Source organism: Conger conger, chromosome 4 (assembly GCF_963514075.1).
Source record: "Conger conger chromosome 4, fConCon1.1, whole genome shotgun sequence".
Taxonomy (NCBI): Eukaryota; Metazoa; Chordata; class Actinopteri; order Anguilliformes; family Congridae; genus Conger; species Conger conger.
In genome coordinates, this window is record NC_083763.1 from 11,942,194 (window position 1) to 11,970,029 (window position 27,836).

The 27,836-nt window shown below is 45.3% G+C and overlaps 3 protein-coding genes across 4 annotated transcripts; 2 read left to right on the forward strand and 1 right to left on the reverse strand.

Moving 5' to 3' along the window:
- On the forward strand, positions 1-14,977 carry crlf1b (cytokine receptor-like factor 1b). 2 transcript variants are annotated; one of them, XM_061240129.1, is made up of 8 exons: positions 1-294; positions 2,979-3,257; positions 4,685-4,814; positions 5,296-5,465; positions 9,089-9,246; positions 11,058-11,226; positions 13,060-13,245; positions 14,565-14,977. In XM_061240129.1, exons 1-8 carry the CDS (start codon positions 237-239, stop codon positions 14,579-14,581), a joined length of 1,167 nt encoding a protein of 388 aa, XP_061096113.1. In that variant the 5' UTR covers positions 1-236; the 3' UTR covers positions 14,582-14,977. The 2 variants fall into 2 exon arrangements, with proteins under 2 accessions (XP_061096113.1, XP_061096112.1); XM_061240128.1 differs by having other exon boundaries at positions 13,060-13,241.
- An 816-nt stretch (positions 14,978-15,793) lies between these two features.
- rex1bd (required for excision 1-B domain containing) lies at positions 15,794-19,376 on the reverse strand. The gene is made up of 5 exons (XM_061240131.1): positions 19,150-19,376; positions 18,605-18,693; positions 18,274-18,478; positions 17,108-17,196; positions 15,794-16,368 (listed from the first exon to the last, which is right to left on the reverse strand). Exons 1-5 carry the CDS (start codon positions 19,150-19,152, stop codon positions 16,302-16,304), a joined length of 453 nt encoding a protein of 150 aa, XP_061096115.1. The 5' UTR covers positions 19,153-19,376; the 3' UTR covers positions 15,794-16,301.
- Positions 19,377-22,341: 2,965 nt separating this feature from the next.
- On the forward strand, positions 22,342-27,733 carry sac3d1 (SAC3 domain containing 1). The gene is made up of 4 exons (XM_061240120.1): positions 22,342-22,450; positions 23,324-24,983; positions 25,718-26,000; positions 26,823-27,733. Exons 1-4 carry the CDS (start codon positions 22,425-22,427, stop codon positions 27,284-27,286), a joined length of 2,433 nt encoding a protein of 810 aa, XP_061096104.1. The 5' UTR covers positions 22,342-22,424; the 3' UTR covers positions 27,287-27,733.
- Positions 27,734-27,836: the final 103 nt, after the last annotated feature.

Genomic DNA, 27,836 nt, shown 5'->3' on the forward strand with positions numbered 1-27,836 from the left:
TAACAGCAAATTTACTAATACGTTAGCGAGGCAGCGATGATTTGAGGTGGGATAGACGTAGCCTAGCTCAATAAATACTCACCCGAGCGGCCAGACAGTTCACTTTCAAACAGGCTGTTGCACCAGCGCTGCTGGCAGAAGACTTTTTCCTGCAAGCGTGCGTAAAATTCTCAAGTCAGGGAGTAAGCAAGCAAGAGAAAAAAGACAGCGAAATTACTCTTAAAACTCCTTGAAATATGATCACCTTGTTTTTTCTCGTGATGTTTGTTCATCGTGTGCTATCTTCTTCGACACGTAAGTACGATAAATATTAATGCGTGATATTGATTATAGCCTACATGGCCGAGTACTGATTTTGCCGTATGTCTGTGTGTTTATGTCTGTGTCTTTTTTCGAGTTAATTATCGATATAGATTGTGCAAAAGTGAGCATCGCTTATGCAGAAAAGTCAACTAAACCTTTCTAGTTAACTAACGATAATGTGAAAATGATGATGGTAAGCTACAGATGGTATTATATAGGCTACTATGTCAGGCTATAATTACCTACACTACTGAATAATGCAGCAATACTAAACTTGAATATTCACACTATTTCTGAGAGATAATTAAGTAAATTCGATTCTCATTCAACTTTAATGAGCGACACATTAATTCAAACAACAGTATCAAACCACTTGATGGTTCCGACATCCAGGGGACCGTGGAGTACTGTTAGAACATGTTCATTAGGTACTTGGGACAATTAACACCTTAAAATATAGCCTGTTTCTATATGTGTTTGGACCACAACAATTTCAGGTAACGGAACTGTGATTTTTCATCCTGATTGTGCAAATAATTATGAAGTGAACAAAGTGGATAAATCATTTCAATACGGAAGGCTGGCAAACATTATTTTATTGATGGTTTTCCTACTGTAACATAGCGTTGCAATTCTATATGTCTTCAAATAAACAAATGAAAAGGAAAATAACTGTAACTCAAAATGTCTGGTAAATGAAGTACTGCTGTAAATGAAGTATTTGCGGAATATTTGGCGCATATAAAAATTATAAATCAAAACACAATACACCCTGTTTCTACGCTACTAGCCTACGTTTATTTCAACACAAATACCACGTTGTACTGTCACATCGTAGTGGGGTATATCTAAATATGAAGGTCTTTATTGGCTACTATATTATTAAAATGTCGATGATTATTTTTAATTACCCCCCTATTAAAGAGTATGTTAATTCACAAGTAACTTTATTTTAAGAAAAAGTGTTGTTGACTATATTATCACTATCTATGTATTTTACAGTTCTTAAGATTAGTAGGCAATTTTGTGTATGAGCTCAATCCAAATAACAGATGTTTTCTATATCACATTATATTATATCACATTTTGTCAATTCAACCGTTATTAGTGAAACAACGAGTAGGCTATAACATTATGTCAAAGCTTCAGTAACTCTTCCTCTCTTTGTTATTTCTTCCGGCCTATTCGCTACATTTGTATTTAAAAACATGCCACAGCCTCTGAATTTAAACTGCGGAACGACGATCTTTTTGTCCCTCCGACAAAGAAAATTTAGGTAGGCTTTTACTCCGAGGTGGAGGAGAACGCAGGATAAACAGAGTTGAGCAAACACAGAGATTAATGTCTTTCATCAGTCTCGGCAGACAGACAATACAAATAAGAGCAACTTTCACTTCATTTTCTTCACAGGACTGCTACACCGCAAAATGTTCAGGGTAGAATCAGCTCCAATGGAGCAGTACAATAAATCAAATAGCTTAGATGTGGTCCTTATTGGACCCACTCAAACTGTGTTAGAGTTGATTTAATACTGAGCATTCTTCAGTGTATCCAGTCATTTGGAATCTATTTTCGCGGTTCACATTATGTAGCCTACATTATATGTTTAACATATAATAAGTCAACCTATAGGTCTGCGATATTGTTATAAAGACACTATGTGTTAGCATACAATAAATATTTTTCCAGCTCACAAAGCAGTACATTTCTCAAGTTCAGCGATCCTTAAAAACCGCTAGGTTTTCCCCACCTGCTTCACCAAGGATCCAAACGATTCACACATTTAAACATTTCCTTTCCACCGGCTACAGCTAAATTGCTTGTTTCATTAAAACGTTTACTTTAAAAGCCTTGCTTATGTGTTACAGGCATTTTCAAAATAGCCTCTGGTTCTGACCACTTTGTTCTAATGACGATCTTTTTTTTTCTCTGTAATACAAGGGTCTGGCGTAGTTGCTCCTTTTGCTAGATTGCGTGCCATACAAGACTTGTTTGGAATAGTACAAGACTGCAAATTATTCTCAGCATTGACTTCAGTACATTTACAGGCCTGCATAGTGAACATAATCAGGCAATAGTTTGCCTCGTTCTTAGCTTGCTTATTATCTGTATAGTCATGAATTAATTATGAATATACAATACAAATACATACAAATATATGCGTATATATAATATATTATAAATATGACACATATTATATTTGCCATTTATTCATATATAACTATATATTATATACATATACCTGTATATCTTATTGCACAAACTCTGACCTGACCTCCGTCGGTCTATTGAAGCTAAATGCTGCATATTGGCCCATATGTTAGATAGCTTGTCCACCCACCCACCAAGAGTAAACTTAATAAACTTCCTCACATTAACCCTTAAGTCTTCCTGAAGGAACAAAGTGGTAACACATTACGAGGGTAATGTTTTTTCTGGGTGGGGGGGTGGGGGCTGGGGGGGGGCAGAGGGGTATTTCACATTAACATTAATCATACGGCGGACAGAGTTGAGAAAAGATCACGGTATGGTAAAGCGTTTATGAATTTGACAAACAACCTCACGCGACCTTTTAAAGTGATCTCCCAACTGTTTTAGCAGCGAAACCATAAATCCGCCCCGCATTACCGTGGGTCGTAAATATCGCCCCTCTTTCTGCTGGTCCTCCACTCCAGAGGTGGCGGCCATTTTCCCTCAGGACCCGTCGCAGCCAATCGGCTCCAGCCTGACAGCGACCTGCTCCGTCAGCGCCGACCTGGGGGTCCACGCCAGCACGCTGTACTGGACCCTCAATGGGAAGCGCCTTCCCAGCAGCACCTACAGCGTTCTGGGCCCCACGGCGCTGAGCGTCACCCTGGTCCACCTCAACGGCTCCCGGCAACAGTCCGGGGACAACCTCGTGTGTCACAACAGCGGGGGCCACGTCCTGGCGGGGTCCTGCCTCTACATTGGCAGTAAGTCTAAAACGAAATCTAAAATGCGGAAAAACATGAAATCTAAAATGGAAAATCTAAAATGCCAATCCGCTCTTCAAACATATTAACTTCTTATGGCCATCCTTTCAGTAATCTCTTGCTGATTGTCATGTACCACTAACTTAACTGCGCCTCTTTATGTGTTGCTTGCCTCTCTTAGTCACTGGTTGTTTGACTATCCTAGCTATGCTTGTGTGTTTTTTGCTGGTTACTCAGGTCGGTAGTGTAAGTATAATGATTATACTACTGGTTTTACAAGATAGTGGTTGCTTGTTTGATTCCCAGGTAGGGCTTTGCAGTGTAGTTTAGTAAGGTACTTAAGATGCTTCAGTGTATATCTAGATGTATAAGAGTATCTTATGTAAAAATGCCAAAGTGGAGTAAGTTGCTCTGGAGTGTGTCTGCTAAATGTCTGTTAGGGTTCATTATTAGCCTTTTTATTAATTGTTGGCTGTGGTGGTGAGGTCCTTCTGGTCCATGTCTACCTGCATCAGATCTGAACACAAAACCTGAGCACATTATTGGCGTGTCACCATTGTCGGAAAAGTCACAAGATAAATTTGTTTGTCGCTTTGTCTGAGCGCTGGTAGATTGGCCCGAAGACCATTCCAAACGACAGAGCTGTTAGTCAGTGACGTTAATGGGATTCAGAAAGCGCAGGCGGTATTGTAGGAAAGAAAGCAGAATAAACTGTGGTCCCCTTTCGAGAAGCTGCAGTATTTAATGTTTTCAAGGTGAACTCGGGATTACGCAAATGTTTTAGATCATTATCTGTGATGGCCGCCCTGCTCCTTTTCGGACTGCTGTGTGGTCCATTATGGTCTCAGTCACGAACACTGGAGGGTGACGAGCGTACAAGAGGGCAACTGTGCGACTGGAGCCTTTATACCCTGCGTCCTACGAATGGTGGCAAAATGAATAGCAAGGACACATGGGAAACATTTTTTAAGCAAACACTAAAGACTAAAGAGTTAGATGACTTCATTCTCCATTCAGAACGTAGAGGCGAAATCAGCGGGTCCTTTTGAAAAGCACAGTCACCGAAGCATCACTCGTGCATTACAGTAGTACACAATCAGCAAACTGACACCCTCGGTTAGCCTCTTTTTTTTCTCCCTCGTACATCTGTCTTCAATGGAAGGAATCTTGGAAAAGCTCCAGAAGTAAAATGAGGATGACAGCTGAAAACTCACGGCAGTGGTTTTTAAAGTTGAGGGTCAAAACATTATCCTCAGTGTAAATTTGGAGGAGGGGGCTACGGGCGTCTAATGTGGTCATATGGTTTCTGTCGTGGTTCGTAAATATTTGTAAATGGATTACTTTGGCAATGCATAGTAATAAATGAAAGCCTTGTCTTTTTTCGGCTGCCCCCCTCCTCCCACCCCCTGCCCCATCGCTGGTTGCAGTGCCTCCTGAGAAGCCGGTGAACCTCACCTGTTGGTCCCGAAACGCCAAAGACCTCACCTGCAGGTGGGCCCCAGGGGGCCAGGGAGAGACCTACATTAGAACCAAGTACACCTTGAAGTACAAACTCAAGTGAGTCCCGCGCATCTCCAGACAAAGCAGAGGATTGGCCCGTGTGGTTAAACCTCCATCCATTGTCCTACAGACCCTCATTTCAGCAGGAGTAGATACGACAATGCAGCCCTTAAATTTTATTTTACTTACATCCATTAAGCTTAACGAAAGCTCCACTAGCTGTCACCTCGTTAAATTAGATGTGTGCCCTGCAGAAGATTTAAGGTTGGATAGCCACATAGGGTGATTGTAGCAGCACTTTTCATCCAATTGTGAGCCTGAAGCAGCATGCACTCCGATGTCACTCGAGTCCACGTAACTTTAAGGGACATGCTTTTGAAAACAAACTAACGATCGGTTCTGAGATGGTCAGGTCACTTCTGAGAACTCTAGTGTAGAGAACATTGTGAGTCGAGACTAGGTGGTAGCAGCTGTTGGTTGAAGCTGCAGGGGTGAATTTTGGGGCGAAGGCTTGATTTGGGATTGGGTCGCCTCGCAGGTGGTACGGGAGAGAGAAGGAATGTGAGGACCAGAGCCTGGGCGAGCCCCACGCCTGCTACATCCCCCGCGACCTGGCCCTCTTCACGCCCTACGAGATCTGGGTGGAGGCCGTCAATCAGCTCGGGTCGGCCACCTCCGATGTGATCTCCCTGGACGTGCTGGATGTGTGTAAGTGAGGTGGAGCTGGCTCTGTCTCCACCTTTTTCTCCACTCTGTCTCTCCACTCCGTGTTTACCCTTTTCTCCACTCTGTTTCTCCACTCTGTCTACCCTTTTTCTCCACTCTGTTTCTCCACTCTGTCTACCCTTTTTCTCCACTCTGTTTCTCCACTCTGTCTACCCTTTTTCTCCACTCTGTTTCTCCACTCTGTATCCACCCTTTTCTCCACTCTGTTTCTCCACTCTCTGTCTACCCTTTTCTTCACTTCCTGTCTCACCTGGCGAGAACAAACAGGCCAGTGTGCAAACGGAGGTGCACTGAGACGACTGCGGCGGTCCCCGTCAGTCTAATTTACGGCTCCATCCTGCTAAGGAAATGATCCTTCTTTTCTTCATTAACAACTATCTCTCTCCCTCTCTCTTTTTCTCTCCCTCTCTCTCTCTGTTCGGTGTCTTTCTCACAGAGTGCGCCCGTGCCTCTGTGAGAACGAGATGAGAACTTTACGACCTCTCAGAAGATCCCGATAACATGAAACCCCCTTAAGCTAGCAATAGGTGGTTTAGGATTTTTGTCTGAGAAGGTCAGGCAAGTTGAAGGGCTATAAATTTCTTGAAAAGTGAAAAGCGGCAGTAACTCTCTGCCGTGTAGAATTACATAGGTGTGATGCAGTTTTTCCCTTCAGAGTTAATACCCAATTAACGTGATTTAAGAATGACTCACCAAAACAAAAGTACCGGCACCAAAGCAAATGGTTGACTTTTTTAACCCTTGTGTTCTGTTTATTTATTATTATTATTTATAATGAATTATTAAGCTGACACTTTTGCCCAAAGTGACTTGCAGTCTAAGCAGAGGAATATACGCCCTGGAGCAATGTGGGGTTAAGGGCCTTGCTCAAGGGCCCAACAGCTGTGCAGATCTTATTGAGGCTACACCAGGGATTAAGCCACCCACCTTTGAGGTCCCAGTCATTTACCTTAGCCACTAGGCTGCAGGCTGCCCCTTTAGGCTGCCCCTATTAGCACCTATGACACTGTTAGCATGGGCGAAGTATTGGGATTTCAAATGGGTTCAAATGTAGGACAGGTGGTTGATGTTTGGGAGTGTCTTGGGACGGCGGAAGAAAGTGTTGATGTAATACCCTCTGTAATCAGGCCAGCCACACCTTGGGTGGAGGTGGCAGTTTGGCAGGTAGGCAGGAACGCAGAGGTGGTAGAGACAGTGGAAGGTGTGAGCCTGACTCAACCCCGGACAAATGACGCACGCATCAGATGCTGCTATTTCACCACCTCCTGAGTAACGGAAATGTTACATTTTTGTGGGATTTTCCAATTTCCATTGGGTGTCCCCGGGGTCAAACCGAAAACAACCATCTGGGCAACCTGTAGCCTAGGGACTAAGGTACATGACTGGGACCCGTAAGGTTAGTGGTTCACGCCCCGGTGTAGCCACAGGAAGATCCACACATCTGTTGATCCCTTGAGCATGGCCCTTAACCCTGCATTGCGCCAGGGAAGGATTGTGCCCTATTTTGGATAAACGCTTCAGCTAAATATGAAATTAAAATTAAATAACCATCTATGTGCATCATCCCTAGGCTGGGAATGAAAACAGCGAATTGAGTGAGGAATAGATTGCAACACAGGATTTCACAAGTGGGCACTTTTAAGTTTTTAATGTGTCTCACCGTTGACTCCACCAACAGCACTTTGCTTCTTCATGAACCCTTTCGTTCTTTTGGAAAAGGGAAAACAAGAACACGTTTATTTTTTGTTCCATAGCAAAGTTAGACACGAGACTACATTCTTGGTAAAAGGGTGGTGCTCTTTCGAAGCTGATCTAATTACCCTTGTGGGACCGATAAACAGCATTAGGAGGGAGAGAGAGAGAGAGAGAGATGAAAGGCAGGGGAAAGGAGGTGTATACACTGTGAAATGAGAAAAGGAGGGAGACTCGCTGAGGCAAAAGGAAATTGCTCCGTCAGTCTGTCTCTCCGGTGCCCATTCAGCCAATGAAGACGCAGTGCACTAATCTGGCCCTCCATACCGAAGCCCAGGCTCAACATTCGTCATCATGTATTATTTAAGGATGTTGATGGTGGTGTCTAGAAATAGCAGCCCATTCTGCTTTTTACCGGGGGGGGGGGGGTTCTTTAAAAGCTGGACAGACGTCTCGGAGCAGTTTGAAGAGGTCACGGAGAGTGTGCCTGCATGTTTAAGCCTGAGAACGGGATGTTTTCACAGCAATACAGCGTGAGGCATGGTACAGGAAATCAAGTTGACACGTCCCTCGACACGCTCGCTGAACTTTTTCAGTTTTCTAATGAAATGTGACAGAAGCTAGACGGGATTAGCACCGTGTATAACAGAGACTATTATCAGAGGAAAATCATGCCAGAAACACGGCCGCATATTTAGGATTAATCACCAGGGGAGGGTTCAGTTGCGTTTTTAGCAGCTTATCCAGAGTGACATACAGGTATACATTTCTTAAATATAATCAATTCATACAGTTGAATATTTTACTGAAGCATTTAAGGTTAACCCTTTAACTATTTCTATGTGAGATCAGAAATGTGATTAGAATGTTCTGAACTGAACATTCTAATGACGATGTAATAATCACTACTGGTAATTGAAAGCAGCGGAGTTCTAGAACGCTGATGTAGAATTTTGAAGAAAAAAACATGGAAAAAAAAACTTCACTTCAAAGGGTTTGAAGTACCTTTCTCAAGAGTACAATGGTGATTCCTTGCCTTGAAATAAATCCTCAAACCTTTCAGTCATAAGCCATCTTTTGAGGTTGAGTGATTAGCAATATAATATACAACATTACAGAACTAGCTTGGTCACTATCTGCTCCCTTTCTGTCTGCTTCCTTGTGACCCTGTTAAAAGACAAGTGTGTTCTCTTACACTTAAAAGATTAGATGGATGCCCTAGTTATTTATAAACCAACCTGGTGAGGTGGCTCTGACTCGGAGCTTTAGCAACGTCCCCTGGGCAGTGCATCACAGCTACCTGAGGAAAGACTGTGGTTTCCACAGCAACAGCCTAACAGACTCCATCAGCACTCACTATGAGGTGGGCCAACTGCTTGCACAATTCAAGTGCAAGTAGACCTATGTAACATGGCCTACCATTTTTCACAACGGCGTCCACCAAATTTGGAGTCAAATTCCAGTCCAGTCCAAGTCAGTTCTGGAATACTGTATGGACAAACTGATAAAGGGCGGCCTGTAGTGTAGTGGTTAAGGTACATGACTGGGACACGCAAGGTCGGTGGTTTGATCCCCGGGGTAGCCTCAATAAGATCCGCACAGCCCTTGGGCCCTTGAGCAAGGCCCTTAACCCTGCATTGCTCCAGGGGAGGATTGTCTCCTGCTTAATCTAATCAAATGGATGTCATTCTGGATAAGAGCATCTGCCAAATGCCATTAATGTGATGCACTGAATTTTTAGTTCTGGTGTGTGGAGGACCAGAACTCAATTCAATGCAGGAAATGAAAGTCAACGTAATAACTCAAAAGATCATGGAAATCATGGACATTTTTTTCAAGCGGTGGACAGAATTTTAGTCCATTTCTGTTGTGGAATTGACCTCCGCTGCTCTGTCTCTCCGTCTGTCTCTCAGTGACCACGGACCCCCCCGCCGACGTGCACGTGAATCGCGTGGGCGACCTGGAGGACCAACTCAGCGTGCGCTGGGGCACGTCGTCCGCGCTCAAAGACGTCCTGTTCCAGACCAAGTACCAGATTCGCTACCGGCTGGAGGACAGCACGGACTGGAAGGTACTTACAGCGCCGTTAGCCGCTAACTACTTAGCTAGCTAATTAGCTGCTAATTCAGCTTATATGTGATACTTGCTACTTCAAAGCCGTCATAACCAGAGGATATGGCAGTGTGCTAATTTAACCATGTGTCACTTTACGTTTGGATAGATAGCAAGTTCCCATCCATTGCTTCTGTAGCTGTTGCCGTTAGCAGCGGTTTCAGCCACAACGGTAGAGAAATGTACAGCAATGTAAGAGGTTCCTTAGGTTTCCTTCGGTTTTGGAATGCAATACCCATCTCTATGTCTTTTTTATTGTGACATTTCAAAGCATAGACCCAATGGTATAACACAGGACATAGAATTGGAAAGTAATACAGAGGTGGGAAGTCCAGGGGTCAGGAAGTAAAAGTCCTACCATTAAAATAAGTTGTAAGCTACAAGAAGATCAGACCTTTGCAAATTATGCATTTGAAGTAATGTATCTCTTTTTAGGCTATTAAAGGTTGAAAGCCATCCTACAGGTCACTGACTTTCAATCTTCCTTAAAAAACAGTTTGACTAAACAAACTTCCAGACATATTAAAGATTCATTTTTCATTGTTCTGAATATTTGTATGAGATTTGAATAGTGTCTCTTAAATATATCCATAATCTGCTATGTTTTACTGGTGTCTAAAGGGTGAAAATAATTTGTCATGGTGCCTGGTAGCACAGCTCATGACTCTTGTAATTAAGGACACTTGAAATTGAATGTTGACAGCGATAGGCATGTATTTGAAATATAGATCTACATGTGTAACATTTTTTCTATGGTTTACACCTGGCTTATACCTCTGCACTGCCAACATTTTGATGGTGTAAAATCCAGCTGTGACCAGCTTGAAATTACTTGCTACCAGCTGTTTAAAAACATAGCAAGAATTGCTCACAAACCATGTTGAGTATGGAGTTGGTCTGAACTGGTCAACCAGCTACCAGCTGTTTCAAAACATAGCTTGAGCTGTTTTTTTCAGCAGGGTATAGTTTATAGATACAGAAGGCTGATGGTTTCCCACTGATACTGAATTAGAGAACATCTCCAATTTATTGCTTATGACGTATTTAGTCAATTGCACCTCCGAAGACAGTACTGACTGTACAGACAGATATTATTTTTAGATCTCCATACCGATTTCCCTGCAAATGGTGCACATTTCTATAAAAGCAGAAAATCACTGAAATGTAGAAAGGTATTAAAATTCCGGAGAACAGTAGCGTAACCTGGCCATCTGCCGCTTATAGCAATAAATTCTCATATGCTGTTATTTCTTTTTATTTGTTTATGAGATAGACTGAGTGATGTCGATGGTGGTGCCAAAAAGCTGTCTTGTGTTTGTGGACATGTGTGTCTACTGTTTATATTTCTGTCTGAAGGTAGCTTTTTTCTGTCTGAATTTGCATTAGATGCACGCGTGTGTGGCTCACAGCAGTTTTATTGCATTTTATGTTTGAGTATTTATTTTGGAGAATAACAGCCTCAATGATGTGCTTCTGAATGAGCGGTCTTGGTATCACAACCAATCACGGAAAGATGCCTATAAACACCGCAAACCTGGGCTGAATATGTAACTGTTTTGGATTCAAATACTTTTCTACACTTTACGGAGCTTGGTCTGGTGTATTGGAACCTATGAAATACTCAAAAAGTACAAACCCTGCCTTCAGGCCCTCTTGGTTGGCTCAACTGCACCAGGCAGGAACAATCGAGCACAGAAAAATATTTGAACCAGTAACAATTCCGTAAGTAACGCAGGTCTGATCCACTGGCCGGCCTTTGTATCCCTCCAGGTTGTGGATGACGTTGGCAACCAGACGTCCTGCAGGCTAGCCGGTCTCAGGTCGGGCACGGTTTACTTCGTCCAGGTGCGCTGCAATCCGGTGGGAATCTACGGATCCAGGAAGGCCGGGATCTGGAGCGACTGGAGCAACCCCACAGCTGCCTCCACTCCTCACAGTGGTGAGTGTAGGGCGGCGACATTTTGGGTAGGGGAACTTTCCAGGTCTAGACTACAACAACCTGGAACACACTCTCGCTTACTGGACATTTTGATTTGGTCAGATGGACTAGTTCATTAGGCTTATGGCGTTTCCTTCCAAATACCCATTTGGAATACTTTAGCCTTATTTATTACATATTTGTTTAATATTATTTCACATTAAAAACAAACATTTTTTGACATATGATTAGTAACATGTTCTGTTGGAAATTATCTGGGTTCTGCAGGAGTAATTTTATATTTATCTAGCGTTAAACTATTTACTATGCGCACTTGACCCAGGCCTGTTTCCTGCAGGAGCACTGAGCTAGGAAAACTGGCAAGAGTCTGGGAACAATGTGGACAACATGGACAGAATTTTAAAGGAACTATAAATACAATATTTGTACAATATGAAGATGAAAGCTTGTGCAAGTTAAACAAGCCTTTATTCTCCCTTACAGTGAGCCAGGTTCTCTGTGATCCTGTAAGCGAAAACATTATTTGGATTCCTTAATCTATTCTTAATTATTTCTAATGCTTCTAACATACAAGTTCTACTTGGTTGAAAGCAAAATGGCAATATGTTTTTGACTTAGCTACAACATCCTGTAAACATCAAACTTAATCCGCGTTTGACCCCAAAAAATAAGCAAACAAAACATCAAAAAAAAGAATGATTGTGATCTTTCATTAATGAATTATGAAGGACTTCGGCGTAATGGCAAAAAGGCTATGGGGGACATCTGATTGGGTTTCTTTGCCCTCAAATCTTCAAAGATTAATAAAGTTAACTGCAGCTGACTGACTACATTCACGTTGTGGTTGTCACCAGAGGACATGGGAGATAGAGTAGAAACAGACCCAGAAGTACTACACCCCATACTGGGTTACATGTTGTTTACTTGCGGGGAGGTATGCTTTACAAACTGCTGTTTTGCATGCATTCTTTGTTGCGTCAGCCCTGCAGTACGCTGGTTTCTCTTTCATGAGGGAGATAGAATAGATAGTCCTCCTCTGATCGGAGAGATACGCTATATTGCTTGCATATTTCCCGCTGGGTTTTTCCGCTGAAGTTATTCAGGTGCTGTGGTTTTGCTCAGGGGCCCGAGAGGATGCTTCATGCTAACTTTCGGCCCCTGTAACCTTCTCTGGTCCGAGTTCCTGCTCTGTGGCTGTGCTGCCTGGTCCATTCAGTTTGTATTATTTTGTCAGGCGACTTTTACAGAGAACTGTCAGAAAGACGCATTGCAGAGAAGCAGAAGGAAACTTAGGCAGAGACTGGGCTTGAACCCCCAAAAAGCAAGTGGGGTAGAAACTCCCCAGGGGTGAGAAGGACACTCAAGTGATGAGGAAATAAAAATCCCACGGCGAACTCTCGGGGGGAACTTGGTTAGAGAGAGGGAGTCCATCCACCACTGGCAAGCATGGCGTAAAGCAGGGCTCCTCAACCCCAGGTCCTGAGGGCCACAGTGTCTGCAGGTATCTCCAACCATGCACTACACCACCAGATTTCACTCATTATGTTACCTGCTTGGTTCAGGAAGTACGCGCATTGGTGAAATCGGGTGGTGTAGCGCATGGTTGGAGCCAATACCTGCAGACACCGCGGAGACCTGGAGCTGAGCAGCCTGGCTGTAAATAAAGGGTAGAATGGACAATAACAAATCTAGTATAAGGTGTCTATGAGGGTAAATAACCAAATGGGTTCCAGCAGGTTATAGTCTGAGATATGAAACTAGCTGGAACCAAACTGACCCCGTACCCCCGTACCCCCGTCCCCCGTCCCCCTCTCTCTCTCTCTCTCTCGACAGAGCGGCTCCTGAGCGGGACATGCGATCCAAAGTCGAGCGAGCAGAACTCTACGCTGCGGCGGGAGCTGAAGCAGTTCTTCGGCTGGGTGCGCAAACACGCCTACGGCTGCAGCGGCATGAGCATCAAGCTGTACGACCAGTGGAGGGTGTGGCTGCAGAAATCCCACAAAACGCGCAACCAGGTAGGTAAGGAGAACTTTCCCTCTATTCCTCCCCGTCCCCCGCCCCCCCGATGCCGCGCCCCGCCACCGGCCCCAAACACAGACGCAGACAGAACTTACCTCGCCGTTTAAATAAAATGCAAAATTCGGTGCACGCGCTTCGCTTGTTGTGGGTAGTGAACTCAACATGCACCCTGAGTCTCTGACCCCTCCGTTTCAATAGCCCCGCAGACTGAATTTAACGCAGCCATGATGTGGGAGAGGACATGCCTGTTTTCGGGAGGCATGCTAAACTAACTGTGCTGTTTTTATTTGCCTTGGCATGAAACAAAGTCGCATTCAGGTATTCAAGTGGTTTTCCGACTTTATTACCCCCGGAATACAGTTAAGAGTTCATTTCGGCCGTTTTCAAAGTCGCGCACTCGGCGTTTTTATTGCGTTTTTTTTCCAGCGGCGCAGAGATTTGCGATCTTCCGTCAATCACCACAACAAAGGGGAATAAGCATATAAACGTAATTAACGACCGCTTTAATGCGTTCCTGTTGTGCGCTGCGCGGCGCGAGGCGGGCCCCGCTCGTTTCATGTCCTAACGGAGCCCAAATGGCAGACAGCGGGCCGGGCCCGCCTGCAGAACCCGCTGCAAACCCACATCCTCTGCTCGCCCTCTGAACCGTATCGCCGCGGCTGCGCTACCGATCCAGCGCGCCGCCCAATTTCTTTTTTTGAAAGATTTTTTTTTTTTTTAAAGATATATATATATATTTTTTTTTTTTGCGCTTTTTCAGCTTTTATTGGGTAGAACAGTGTAGAGCAGGGGTCTCCAACCCTGGTCCTGGAGAGCTACTGGGTCTGCTGGTTTTTGTTTTCACCTTAAAATCAGCACCTGTTGAGACCCAGGTAACCAGGTGAGGTGAGTTAATTAATTTAATTAGAGCAGTTGATTATAGTTAATTGCAGGGTAAAAACCAGCAGACCCAGTAGCTCTCCAGGACCAGGGTTGGAGACCACTGGTGTAGAGAGACAGGGAGAAGTGGGGGTGAGAGAGGGGAAGACATGACAAATGTCCGGACGGCCGGATTCGAACCGCCGACGTCGCGGCTCGCGATGAGCACGTGGAGGGTGGTCGTCAGGCCGCGCCACCGAGACACCCGAATTTCAAACCTCACTCCCCCCCACCCCGGCTTATCGACGATTACACGGCATAAACCAAAAAAAACATTTAGTCCTCGAATATCGTCACGGGATTTATCAATTTTGTTGATGTTTTTAATAAATTAATGTATCCTACCCGTCTCTGAAATGGAAATCAAAGCTCATTAAAGTTTTTTTTTCTGTTTCTTTCAGATTCTACAAGGCGATAAATCCTAGCATATACCCAGCTCCTGTACAGAAATAATATAAAAAGTATAAAATGAACACAGAGCGTTTACGGCGGAGGAACGGGGACAGAGTGAATCGGGGGGAAAACGCTCCAGACTACGGATCCCGAGGAGTTGCTGGATCACACACACAGAGACTTCTCCTGCAGGAAACCACGTGGAACATTCAGAACCTACACGGGGGGGGGACACTGGGGCTTTTCTCTGACACGGACCCAGACCGAGACCTCCCTCTGCACAGAAGCTACCGATCACCAGAACTACAAAACCCCGCCAAGGAGAAACCCATCGGGACCGACGGATCTATTTCGGATTTCTTTTTTTGTTAATGTTTTTAAATGAGGACGATGCTCCCGAGGCCAGTTATTCGGAATGTGGCGTGAGTAGGTTTGTTTATCTCTCCCGTCGGCGTGGCGACGGAGGCGGGCAGCTGTGCGGCAGAACCGGGTCGTGGCAGAACCTGGCCGCGCAGACGGGCGGCTGGTGTGGATTTCACAGGAATGTTACTGGCATCGCGAGACACGCCCCAGAACCCCAGCCCAGACTCAGAGCCTCAGCGCTAAAAACAAAATGGCCGCTCTCGTATCCCTGCCGATCAGACTACAGACTCGCCCTTTAAGCAAAAGCGTGCAGAGGAGATGGGAGGGAAAGAATGTCAGCAATGTGTAATGGGTTAGAAGCAGATGATAATGATATACTTTATTGAAGCCCATGGGGAAATTTGTCCTCTGCATTTGACCCATCCTAGTTACTTAGGAGCAGTGGGCAGCCACACATTTTTTGTCACACATCTCTGTGCCAACTTAGTCTGAATTCACCTCTCATTACACGAACCGAACAGCGCACGTTAACACCCGAGTGCTCACGCCATCTGGTCCACAACAGAGCTAAAGGTGGCAAAAGGTGAGGTCACCTGACTCTTGATAGGAGACACCTCCTGTACAGCGCCCAATCAGAGGAGCATCGTTCAAAGCCCCGCCCCCCCTCCTTCAAGTTCCACTTACAGAACCCAACAAAGTGAAGAACCGACAGACACACACCCGCGCTGGAGCTGCTGACTGAGGAACAGTGAACGGTTTGTCGGTGTGGAACCCGTGACCCAGGACCGGGGAGCTGAACACTTTGCAGTGGCGGTCCACACCAAACGCTGAACTGCATTTGAACTGTGTGTGAATGACTGTACGTATGAAGACATTTTAGTTTCGCATTGCCTTTATTTTTGTATTGAATTGTATCAGCATATTTAATTATCTAAAGTCATGGTTTATTTGCTTAAGTTATGTGTAAGGTAGCATCAACGTCAGTGATATGTCAATGTTAATTGAGCAATAATTGCTTGTAGAACAAATAAAGCAAGGAGTAACGCCACCTGTGACGCGCTTTTTAAAGCTTTTTAAAGTGGTTTTAAAGTCTGCCGGTCGACGCGGTTTCCAGAGGAGCCGTAGTTGCAGCGCTGTGGCGTGTTGACGAGATGGCTCTCCGCCAACGGCTCAGACGATCTCAATGAAGTGACCTTTTCCATGCGGCACAAAACTGCAGCGGTCGGGGTAGGCGGCATTAAAGAGATTCAGGTCCCGGGATGAGAATCAATAACTTGGACAAATAAATAAAAAAATAAAAAAAGAGGAGTCGGGAAGCTGCGGCACGGGAGTCCATCGATCTCTGTCGGAGCGGCGGGAACGCTCGGGGGAACGCCTGTCCGTCACTCCTCGCAGTCGTATTTGAAGTCCTGCAGAACCTCGCTCAGGGCCTCCTTGGTCTTTATTATGCTGGGTAAAGAGGAGGAAAGCGAGCGTTAGCGGAGGCATCGATCCGCGCGCCGTCCCTCATTTGCACGGACGGTGACGAGCGCTTTTAAAACACGGCTGACAACGCACTGCAGAGCGGGGGCGCCCGGCTTTCGGACTTATGAGGAAAAAGAAGCACGTTCAAGCATTTTAAGCTCTGAAGAAATTCTACTCGGTTTGGGGAAAACATAAATCCCGTGACTGTTGGTTTCTGTTGGTTTCAGCACTCTTTAATACAGCCCTGCAGGCCAGTATAGATGTCCGATGGAGAACGCCATCGATTCACCCTGTAGCAGTGTGGGACCAGGACTGGCGAATCCAGGGATAAGTGCATGAAGATGCAGCACGTGCACAGATCAGCTCTGTGAGGGTGTATTTCAGCGTTACAATGTTATCTACATTGATGAAAGAGTGATGGAAGCACTACAGGCTATTTCTGCAGTGACAGACCAGCATGTGGTGAAAAACTGCACAAACTGGTGTGTGTGTGTGTGTGTGTGTGTGTGTGTGTGCGCGCGCACGCACTCGCTATTCTCTGCAGACATTTCAGATTAAGGAAATCACAGAGGGCTGTTTTTCCCCCGACGTACGGATCTCCGGGTGGAGCGCGTTTACGAAGAAGAAGAAGAAGAAGAAGAAGAAGAAGAAGAAGAAAAAAAACACAGGTCACGCTCTGTTGACGGCATCAAAAGAAGCGAAAAACGGTGACATCTGCTCTTACTCCTGTCTGATTTCTAGAATCTTCTCCTGGCAGCGCTCGTCTTCTGGGTGATCCTGGGCGCTCTGCTTCGCCAACTGCAGCTTCGCCGTCTGCCGAGAACCAAACGCATTGATCAAACGCCACGTTAATCAGCGCCAATGGTTGAGTCAAACACAAGATGACTGCGTGTTCCAAACACATCAACTCCTCCAAGATCATCTCAGAACTCCTCTCGCAGAAGAACCCATTATAGCATTACCCCCCCTAGTTCAGTCGGGGTTGAGTCATCATTGCTGTGCATTAAAATATGTCGCTTTCCTGTGCCAATATTAAAGAAGAACTCTTAATTACACATCAGTATCATATTTTTCTCCAGATTATTTTAAAATACAAGAATGCCTTCCCTATTGTTTCAGGAATAAAATAAAGTCAGTTAGAATTAGAGTGATCTGGCATGCCAAGCACCCATTTACTTATTTTCCTCTGTTCAGTTAACCAAAAATACATTAATAGTGTAGGCAAAGTAAAAGCCTGACCCCTTGTGGTGGAAAGACAGACTGACGGGGTGTATGAGACCAAAATCAAGCAAGCTTTTTAGCATTCAATTTACAGTCAGATTACACCACAAAATAAATTCATCAAAAAGGATCCGTGTAGGTCGAAAATGATCCGTCTCCGTGTAGGTCTTACAGACAATTGTTGACGATAACATCATTATGATGATGTCGCCATGACAACAGCTTGCTTAGACCGGCAAACTGCAGAGGGCCTGCGGCCAGTTTTAAGAACCACTTCTGCTGAGGGTGCACTTAGGTAAATTTGTCAACCGAGTGCGGCATTGGGACAGAAGAAAGCCTGTTCCCGTCATTCAAGTTTAAACAACACAGAACACACTGACCACAGGAGTTCCATATTCCGAAAGGCTGTAGTGTTTTGACACATCGGTCCCCGGGAAAACAATTTAATCCGTGGGTTCCTTTCTGTTAATGCAGCATTTGGTTCACTTCCAATACATTTTTACATAAATAAATAAAATCAGAGGCCACAAAGCTTACACAAGCAAGAGACACGGCTGGCGTTAGCCCGTCTCATGTTACTCACTCAGTACCTCCAACAGACTACAAAGCTCAGTGCGACAGAATATTGATAAGGATGAGAAACTGCGAGGTAAGTCAATGTCAGCCTACCAGCTCCAGTTTCTGTTTCTCTTTACACTGCAGCTTGTCGATATGCTCGGATAGGTCTGGCCGGTCAAACTCCTGGTGCAGTCGTTCCTTGATCTCCAGCACCTCTTTGGAGATCCCACTGAACCCCTGCGTAATCTCATGGACCAGCTGTCTGTAATGGTCAAAGTCGTAGTGGGGCCCCGTTCTCAGGTACGCCTCATGTCCCCTAGAACAGAAAGATCGCATGTTGAAATTGAAATAACGTAGACTATGGCACCCTACATTTTAAAATACTGCAGCGGATAATACTTGAATCGATCACTTTTTGCATATAGGAAAACGCATTACTTACTCCTCAAAGAGTTTGTACGCTTCTATCCGTTCACTCTGAAGCACATAGAACCTTTGGACCAACGTTTTAAATTCTGAAACGTTAGGTGACTACAAAAAAAAAAAAAAAAAACTTAGTTAATTTATCAATATAGATACAATGTTACAATGACACACGTGATGGAATGTTCAAATACACAATCCTCAAATACACAGAAGCATCAATTATACAGCGCTTTGGATAAAGGCGCAAAGGCGCTATATAAATTACAACCATTTACCATTTACAATCCGTGAAGCCATTTTCAAGCTGTGAATGCTACCTTTGAAATGCTCAACTGTCAGCCAAAGTTGCAAACTCATGTTTGCATCATCACGAGTATTTAGAATGAGCTTGCTAGCTGTATAAAATGAGCTTCTTTGGCATTAGTGTCTGGCGTTAACATCGACAATAATACAATTTATAATTTCAACATAAACATAGCACATAAACCTGTTTCAAAAGTTGTATGAATGTCTAGCCAGTTAGCTAATTATGACAGGCAGCTATTTAATAAAGAAACTCACCATGACAGTGTGTCCACAAAATAGAAAGCCAGTTCGCTGTAAATTATTTTTTCACGCAAAGGTCCCAATTATTTTAACTAGCCTATTAGCTACCTAACATTAACTGGTAGAACGAGATGTGTTATAACTTCTTGCCAAACATTCAGCAAGGCAGCAACCGCTAACAAGTAACACGCTAACCTTCCTGTGGATATCCGACACCAAAAGATTTCCGGTGAGAAACGATAGCAAATATTTTACCTATATTTAAACAATCTGGATACTTGACGGCTATTTATTTAGAACTGTTTGTGTATATTTTACATTGAATAAACATTTTACTTCCGAAATTGCTAACATTAAAGTGGTTTTCAGCTCCCCCAAAATATTATTCTAGTTGTGGCCACCCTCCGGACATAAATACTGTAACACAGGCGGCTCGTTTTGAAAAGGAAAGAAGTAGCTACATTTGACGGACCTCCCTTGTGAATTCTATTAAGTTGGATAATAACTTGGAAAATGTTTTACTACCCAAAATAACGTATTTTAATATATACTGGTTATTTCACAACACTGGAATGGCCACATAAAAAATAAAGCTGAATTAAATCGATGATAGAGAGTCAAATGTGAGCTGAATCTGATAAACTGCAATAACTTCTTATTGTGAAACCTGCTTATTGTGAATATTGCATGCTATCACTTTATGTAACCACAACAGCCATGATGATACTAATAAGAACAATGGGGTGAATTTATATTGTGTACCCAACTGTGGCATTTATAGCAGTTCTGCATGAGAACACAGAATGAAGACAGACAGTTATATGTTTACATTGTTTACATTGTCTTATGTTTACATCGTAATTTATTCTGGATAGTATCTGTGAAATGGCAGTGAGGTAAAATAGTAGGGTGAAGTTGTGTTATCAATGGTGACGAGTTAACAAGAAACTATGAAAATGGCCTATTTCTATCTGACAATACACAATAAACTTTATGATGAATAAATTATTGCAAGTTATGTAAAGCTATTATTAAAGTTACATCACACGTGTATCACCTGTGTGTTGCTGTCCCTATGATTAGTCGAATTTCGTTTTTTTTTTATGTTCCGTTGTAATGGTTAAATTTAAGGTCTGTTGTACAATGATATGAGCTCTCCTGAGTTATCCCTTTATAAACCTCACTAGACTAGACCAGACTAGGCTAGACAGATCTAATTAGTGCCATGTTTTCAGTGTGAGGCTGTGCTGGACGCACTGTTCTGTAATTGTATTTGCCCATCCAGAAGCTGCTAAGCTGCCTGTACACAAACATGTTACAATAGGCCAGACTAAATGATAGCATATGCTGCTTGTGTATCTGTCTGTGGAACACTTAACAAGTTTACCTTTGAAGCTCAAAGGCCTTCATCTGAAAGGTGCCCAAAGACAACGTGGTCAGGACACACCCCAGAACCCGCCCCTCCCCAAAGACACACACACACACACAAACAGCCCTCTGTACTACGTGTCAATCTGTCTGCATCTCTGTAGTTGTTTTTTTTTAAAGAGTTTTCTTTAAGAATAAAAATAAATAAATGTCAAAGTTGTCATGGTCTCCAGTCATATCTGTGAACAGGTGATGAATGTGGTAATTATAGAATGACAGGGACAGTTGTTACAGTTTAATAAATTGCAACTGTCCATAAAGCTAATACCTCTACAGAGACAACTTCTATCCCTAGGCCATTAAGATTCTCAGCAGAGCTGAGTTGAGCCCCTTCCCCCATTACCTGCCCCCTCCACCCCCTAGTCGCACCCCCTAACAACAAACAAACTGAATATTACCCCCACCCCCACCCCTCACCAACCACACTGGATATATATTATATTACCACTTGTTTTATTCATCTACTTTATTGTTTTCAAGATACTTTGTTTGTCCCTGTTGTTACAGCACTTAACGGGGAGATAGAAGGAAAATAAATCTCACTGCCATGTACCTCATTTGTATGTGACAAAAAAAGCTGACTTTGGCACTTTAAAATGCCAAGTCATTATTGTGCATGCTCTGCCAAGTTTCAGTAGAATGCTGACAGGTTGAAAGGCCTATTGTCAGCTTTGGGAAATGCAAATCAATGACAAAGTCACAAAAGACATCAAACAGGAGAAAATGTTTAAACTGCAATGGGTGTTACTGCAATTGTTAATGGAGACATTATTGAGTTTAAACAATTTATGTACTTAATTGCAATACATTTCTTGTTCTCCAGTAGAAAGACTCATGTATATATGGCCCTGTAATTTGTAGCAGTTGTTCCAGTGATTGACAACTTTCATTACAACATACAACAAATACTAAGTGGATTCCGTAGATTATATAAGAGAAAAGCTTTGAAGTAAAAAACATTTTTCTTCTCTGGGACAGAGATAAAGTAGAGACATCTGAAAGAAAGCATTGCTAAGAGTGCACACAAGGGACTAGGCCAGGGATTGACATAGCTGAAAAGTTGAGTGATAAGCAACTTCCAAGGTAGGATTAACAGATGTAGGGAGCTCACTATACTATCATACATGTGCAATAACAGTATATAACAGTTTTAAAGGCCCAGAAATGATTGAACAGGTACCGTTGTTGTGAAGAAAATTAGGGTTTAAATGTAGTTTGGCTGTATCCATGCAAAAAAACATTTGTTTTTTCCAATACATTATACATTTGCAGCACATTCAATTTAAAATGACGTTATTCCCCAAACTATTGCCCTGGGACTTCTTTCTGGCCGCGCTGGGGCCAAATTGCTTTTAATACTGTACAGTGGGCGAACACAAAACACTTGAGAGGGTACAATGAAGAGAGCCAAAGTAATCATTATCATGGGTTCATATGTAAACAGATTATTTTACTCAAGGGTTTTGGGAACTGCTAACTTTGTCATTACACAGTTGATGCCTAGCAGACCCTGAGTGAGACAGCGCAAGTCTAAATACAAGGTTACTATTGAGCAAAATAATGAAAGCAATGAGACAGAAGCGTATGAATGTCTACTGGAGGGGGCAGGTAGCTAACACACTGCCATGATGCAATATTAACTATACACATTTATTGATTAAATAGTTTCTACAAATGCAACGTTCACTAGTGTGTTGCTATGTTAGAATCTATTTTTATACAGTCTATGGTTTTTAGTCTTAATGTAGGCATCAGGCAGCGTTTTTCTCTCGGACCGGAAATCATCATGAAGTTGAGCTTTCAAAACACAGTTTATGATTGGAGCATTCACGCCGTGACGTCGCGATTTCAGACTATCGCCAATGAGCAGGAAAGCTAACTACAGCGTGTGAGTGTTGCCTTCTTTTCATGAGCGAAAATCGATATTGTTGACAGTAGTGTTTCGTTGCTGAAGTATTTCACAGACCTGTTTCTAAGTATGTTCATATTGCATAACGATTTGCTTATAAATACTCATATATATATTTAACTTCTAACCGAGTCCCTGTAACAAGCAGCTAGTTCGCTAATAACGTTACATTACAGTGGTTTGCTATAGCCAGCCAGGGTTACTAAATGGCTGTTATATGTTGCAAAACAAATCACATTCATTTTAACCGATTTAGCAAAGTGAGATAACTGAAGGGATAGTGTTCATTCCCGAGAATAGCAAGCTCTACACTACCACCTCTGGCTAACTTGCTAACGCTAATTTTAGCTTCAAACATATGACCTGTGTCATTCTGCAGAGCCCGTAATGTTAGAACTCAAGTTAGCCACAATAAGTGCGTAAGATTGCTAGTTGACCAGAATATTAAAGTAATGATGTCAACAGCATGGATAAATCCCCCAAACTGCCACTAATCTGCCTCTTTCAAAACCAAGAAAACACACATTGTATATTCTACTCCGTTGCTATTTAAATTAATTGAGTGAGGATGACAGTTTTAGGAGAAAAAGTAAACATAAGATGGAAGCCGACTTTATAATCGCACAACTGCATGTGAAATCTTGCGCTTTTTCTTCAACTGTCTCTTTGCTTTGTACTGATATGTGTACCTCACATCATTGATTTATCAGCCAACTGCGGGTGATGTACTGTGTAGCTTAGAGCTGTTGCTAGCTACATTTTGAATTACAATGCTGTTTGATTTACTAATAACTTGTGTTCTATTTGTGTGAAGAACCTGACACTGAAAATGAGTCTGCTTCCTGGTTACAGAGGGTCCCACTTTCGCAAAAGAGGGGAAGGAGGAAGTGGGGAAGGATGGGGCAGGGGTTGGCGACAGGAGCAGTATGAGGAGGAGCCAAGCAGGACGGAGGAGTTTGGGCCCAGAGGAGGAGGAGGGAGAGGAAGGGGCCGAGGGCAGCAACAGGAGCAGTACCAGGAGGTGCAGAGCAGGACAAAGGAGTCCAGGCCCAGAGGAGGAGGACAAGAAGAAGGAGTAGGAGGAGGAGGACAAGGAAAGGGCTGGGGTTGGCGACAGGAGCAGTATGAGGAGGAGCCAAGCAGGACGGAGGAGTCCAAGCCGAGAGGAGGAGGAGGTGGAGGAGGAGGAAGAGGTCGAGGTCGAGGGTGGCAGCAGGAGCAGAACCAGGAGCTGCAGAGCAGGACAGCAGATTCCGAGCCCGGAGGAGGAGGAGGAGGAAATGGCAGGGAGAGGCGACAGGAGCAGTTTGAGGAGGAGCAGAACAGGACAGAGGAGTCCAGGCCCAGAGGAGGAGGAGGAGGAGGAGGAGGAGGACAAGGAAATGGCAGGGGGTGGCGACAGGAGCAGTATGAGGAGGAGCAGAACAGGACAGAGGAGTCCAGGCCCAGAGGAGGAGGAGGAGTAGGAGGAGGAGGACAAGGAAAGACCAGGGGTTGGCAACAGGAGCAGTATGAGGAGGAGCCAAGCAGGACGGAGGAGTCCAAGCCGAGAGGAGGAGGTGGAGGAGGAGGAAGGGGTCGGGGGTGGCAACAGGAGCAGAACCAGGAGGTGCAGAGCAGGACCGCCGATTTCGAACCTAGAGGAGGAGGACAAGGAAATGGCAGGGAGAGGCGACAGGAGCAGTTTGAGGAGGAGCAGAACAGGACAGAGGAGTCCAGGCCCAGAGGAAGAGGAGGAAGAGGAGGAGGTGGAGTAGGAATGGGCTGGGGGTGGCAACAGGAGCAGTACCAGGAGGTGCAGAGCAGGAAGGAGGAGTCAGGCCCCAGAGGAGGAGGGAGAGGTGGAGAAGGTGGAGGAGGAAGGGCCAGGGAGTGGCAGCAGGAGCACTACAAGGAGGAACTGAGCAGAACAGATGTTTTCAGGCCCAGAGGAGGAGGAGGAGGAGGAGAAAGGGGCAGGGGCAGGGAATGGCGACAGGAGCTGTATGAGGAGGAGCAGAACAGGACAGAGGAGTCCAGGCCTGGAGGAGGAAGGAGAGGAGGAGGAAGAGGGAGGAGAGGTGGAGGAGGTAGACGAGGTAGGGGAAAGGAGTGGCGACAAGAACAATATGAGGAGGTGCAGAGCAGGGTGGAGGAGTCCAGGCCCAAAGGAGGAGGAGGAGGTGGAGAAGGAAGGGGCCAGGGTTGGCAACAGGAACAGTACCAGGAGGTCCAAATCAAGACGGAGGAGTCGGGGCCTAAGGGCACCTGCCTGACGATGTGCCCCCTGCGGGAGGTGCGGGAGAGGGAGGCGCAGCGGCTGCTGCACCGGTTCGAGGTCCTCCCCGGGACAGAGCGCGACCGGCTGCCCAAGGCCGACCCGTCCCGCGTGGTGAAGGAGTACTCTCGCCCCGCGGCGGGGAAGGACTGCACGCGGCCCGCCGACCTCCGACCCCCGCCCGTCCTGCTGAAGACCGTGTGCTTCCTCATCGACGACATCGCCGCCGACCCCGCACTGGAGCCCTGGACTGAGGCACGGCGCCGCTCGAATGTGACAACACCTTCTGCCCCCTGGCCCCAAAATGGCTGCCTGGCACCAGGCTTAAAGGCCAGTTTGTAGTCCAGTGACAGAGCGTCGCTGTGCCTGGCAACAGGCAATGGATGCTGCTGGTTACAGCAATGTTTGGTTATGTATTTATATACTTGTATATTTTTGCTAAGGACTTTCACAGACATTCTGCGATTTCAGTCAAACAGCACTCTGTCGCTGGACTCTGAACCGGCCTTTATAGTTCGGGTGTCCAGTCTTATCCGAAAAGGACCGGTGTGGGTGCAGGTTTTTGTCCCAGCCCAGCGCCAAAATGCACCCACATCGGCCCTTTTCTGGTAAGATTAGACACCCCTGCTTTAACAGAGTACCACTAATTCTCCTTTAATTGCCGCAATCATTTTCCACTGTTGGGATGCATTCATCAGATAGTCTATTAAAATACGTACTGAATCCTTATCTTGTGCTGTGAACAAGCTTAGAATCAAGGCTGGTGTTGGTTAGCAGACTGACATTTAGATTCAAGTGCGGTTGCGTTGTGGTCGTTGTTGAGCGTGTGGGGAGCGACTCCTTCGCTGCAGCGATGTCACTGCGTCCCCTGCGTTGTCATTTTTATTCTATTCTTTTATCTCTTCCAGAGAACACCTTGTGCTCTGTGCTTGTGAGATAATATAGCACTGTAATGTTGTTTTATTACTATCGTGCTGATGTTACGGCAGGTGTACGACTTCGTGTTCGACCGGCTGCGCTGCGTACGGCAGGACATGGTCATCCAGAGGGTCTCGGGGCCGGACGCCGCGGCCGTGCTGGAGCGCATCGTGCGCCTCCTCCTCTACGCCTCCTACCGCCTGTGCGAGGAGCCGCTGCAGCTCTACGACCCGCGCATCAACGACACCCACCTGCAGGAGAGCCTGAGCTGGCTGCTGGACTGCTACGCCGGCGGGGAGCACCAGCACCAGCGCCAGGAGGAGTTCCAGGCCCTCAGCCTGCTCTACAACCTGGGTCAGTCTGTTTAGTCTGTCTAAAATGATCTTTGGAAACTATTGTTTGTGTGTCCACTTTTACATTTTTGGCATATAGCAAACAGTCTTAACCAGAACAACTTCAAGACACACGGCTGACTTTTTCTTACATACAGTTTGGCAGAAAAAACAAACAGGCTTTCTGAAGCAATTCAAGTAAACCATTTCAGTAGTAGTTTTTTGTAAAAATGTTTTTCCTAAATTCTATGTCATTAATTTAGAACGCCGTTTCTTTCTATCACCAGCAGTGATCGTTATATCATCATTGGAATATTTAGTTAGGAAGAGCTTTCACTCACTCACACGCTCACTCGTGTGCACACATTTTGCAGGCTGAAATTTGTCCACAAGGGGGCACTATTAGCGCTCAAGTAGCTGAAATGGGTGACCCATGGGTATTTCTGGTGTGCCCTATGTTGCCCTCCACGTAAACGTTATTGTTTAGTACATCTGCTAAACTGTGGAGATGACTGCAGGTAATGTACCGGGGGTGCAAAAACCGGTGCCAAAGCATTTTTGTATTTTAATGAGACTTCATTTTACTTTTTTGCTAAATAAGACAAAAGGATTGCCGTTGAGGTCAGCTAGTTTGACTCACTTAAAGATTTACCAATGGGGTAAGGACATTTTTACTTGCCAAGAGTAACTAACAAGCTAATATTTTCTGCTTGAGAACTTAAAAGAGAACTTAAATCTTATTATAAGACTGAAACGCGTGTTAAGCGCTTGTTTTGCAGTGTGTATACTCGCATCATCACGTGCGGGGCGGTTTCTGACCGTAGCGCCGGTTGCCCTGCGGCAGGTTCGCCCCGCGCTCTCCAGCGGGTCCTGGAGCTCCCGGAGCGCGTGCGGTGCTCCCCGGCGGTCCGGCAGGCCCTGGCGCTGAACCGGGCCCACCTGGAGCGGAACCCGGTGCGGGCGCTGCGGCTGGCCCGGCGGCTGGGCTTCCTGCAGAGCTGCGCGGTATACCGCCACCTGGCCGCCGCCCGCCGCGACCTGCTCCTCCTCTACAGCCACGGCCTCAGCAGCCGCAACTGCCGCTACCCCCTGCAGCGCCTCGCCCTCCTGCTGGCCCTGGAGCCCGGCCCCGCCGCCCGGCTCTGCGCCGCCCACGGGGTGCCGGTGGACGGGGACTGGGTGGTGTTCTCCAGGGCCGCGTACGCGGAGCCGGCCCCCGGGGCCCTGCGCACCGCCCGGGCCCCCGAGCTGGTGGACAGGAAGCGGGGTGACGCCACTCTCAGCGCGGTCATACACGGCTGTGCCTGAGGCCCCGGACGGACCCCGCCTGGCCTGGCCCCGCTTTGTGGGAGCACGCGCTGCCTCTCTGCCGTTCTCAGGGACGCGCTGCTATAGCAGCTGTAATCACGGCATTTTGACATTATTATGGCTCGACCCAGAGGCGGAGGGTTTGGGTGTGTCATAATGACGCACTCGGATTTTGCCTTTGATAGCTAATAGCTGCGGCCTGTTCTACCAAGCGGGATTACTGAGTTAGCCGGATAACTGCGCTGAGTAAAACCCCCCCAAAGCTCTTTTTATTGCAGTCCATGTTCCAGATTTAGAGCGGGTCCAGGTTTTATCTGGGGACTTATCCAGCTAACTCAGTTATCCTGCTTTGTGGAACAGACTTTTGGTGTGATTGTAAAGCCTGTGGAGGGGATCACATCCCTTGTTTCTTGAAGTTGAATAAAATAAAGTTATGTATTGTTTTAATCTGAGTTTGTCTGTGTTTTACTTGTTTCTGTTCTATCACTGTACATACAGTCCCAGTGACAATCACAAACTGCTAAAATAAACTGATATTCTATCCTTATTG

Bases quoted from the DNA above. Each gene is read 5' to 3' on its own strand.
- crlf1b (XM_061240128.1), top strand. From the start codon at position 237: ATGATCACCTTGTTTTTTCTCGTGATGTTTGTTCATCGTGTGCTATCT. The intron at 9,247-11,057 runs GTACTTACAGCG...GTATCCCTCCAG, and splicing joins AGGACAGCACGGACTGGAAG to GTTGTGGATGACGTTGGCAA. The intron at 11,227-13,059 runs GTGAGTGTAGGG...CTCTCTCGACAG, and splicing joins TGCCTCCACTCCTCACAGTG to AGCGGCTCCTGAGCGGGACA.
- sac3d1 (XM_061240120.1), top strand. From the start codon at position 22,425: ATGAGCAGGAAAGCTAACTACAGCGT. The intron at 24,984-25,717 runs GCACGGCGCCGC...ATGTTACGGCAG, and splicing joins CACTGGAGCCCTGGACTGAG to GTGTACGACTTCGTGTTCGA. The intron at 26,001-26,822 runs GTCAGTCTGTTT...GCCCTGCGGCAG, and splicing joins CAGCCTGCTCTACAACCTGG to GTTCGCCCCGCGCTCTCCAG.
- rex1bd (XM_061240131.1), bottom strand. The intron at 17,197-18,273 runs GTAGGCTGACAT...GGTTCTCGGCAG, and splicing joins AGAAACAGAAACTGGAGCTG to ACGGCGAAGCTGCAGTTGGC. The intron at 16,369-17,107 runs GTAAGAGCAGAT...CTCTTTACCCAG, and splicing joins ATTCTAGAAATCAGACAGGA to CATAATAAAGACCAAGGAGG.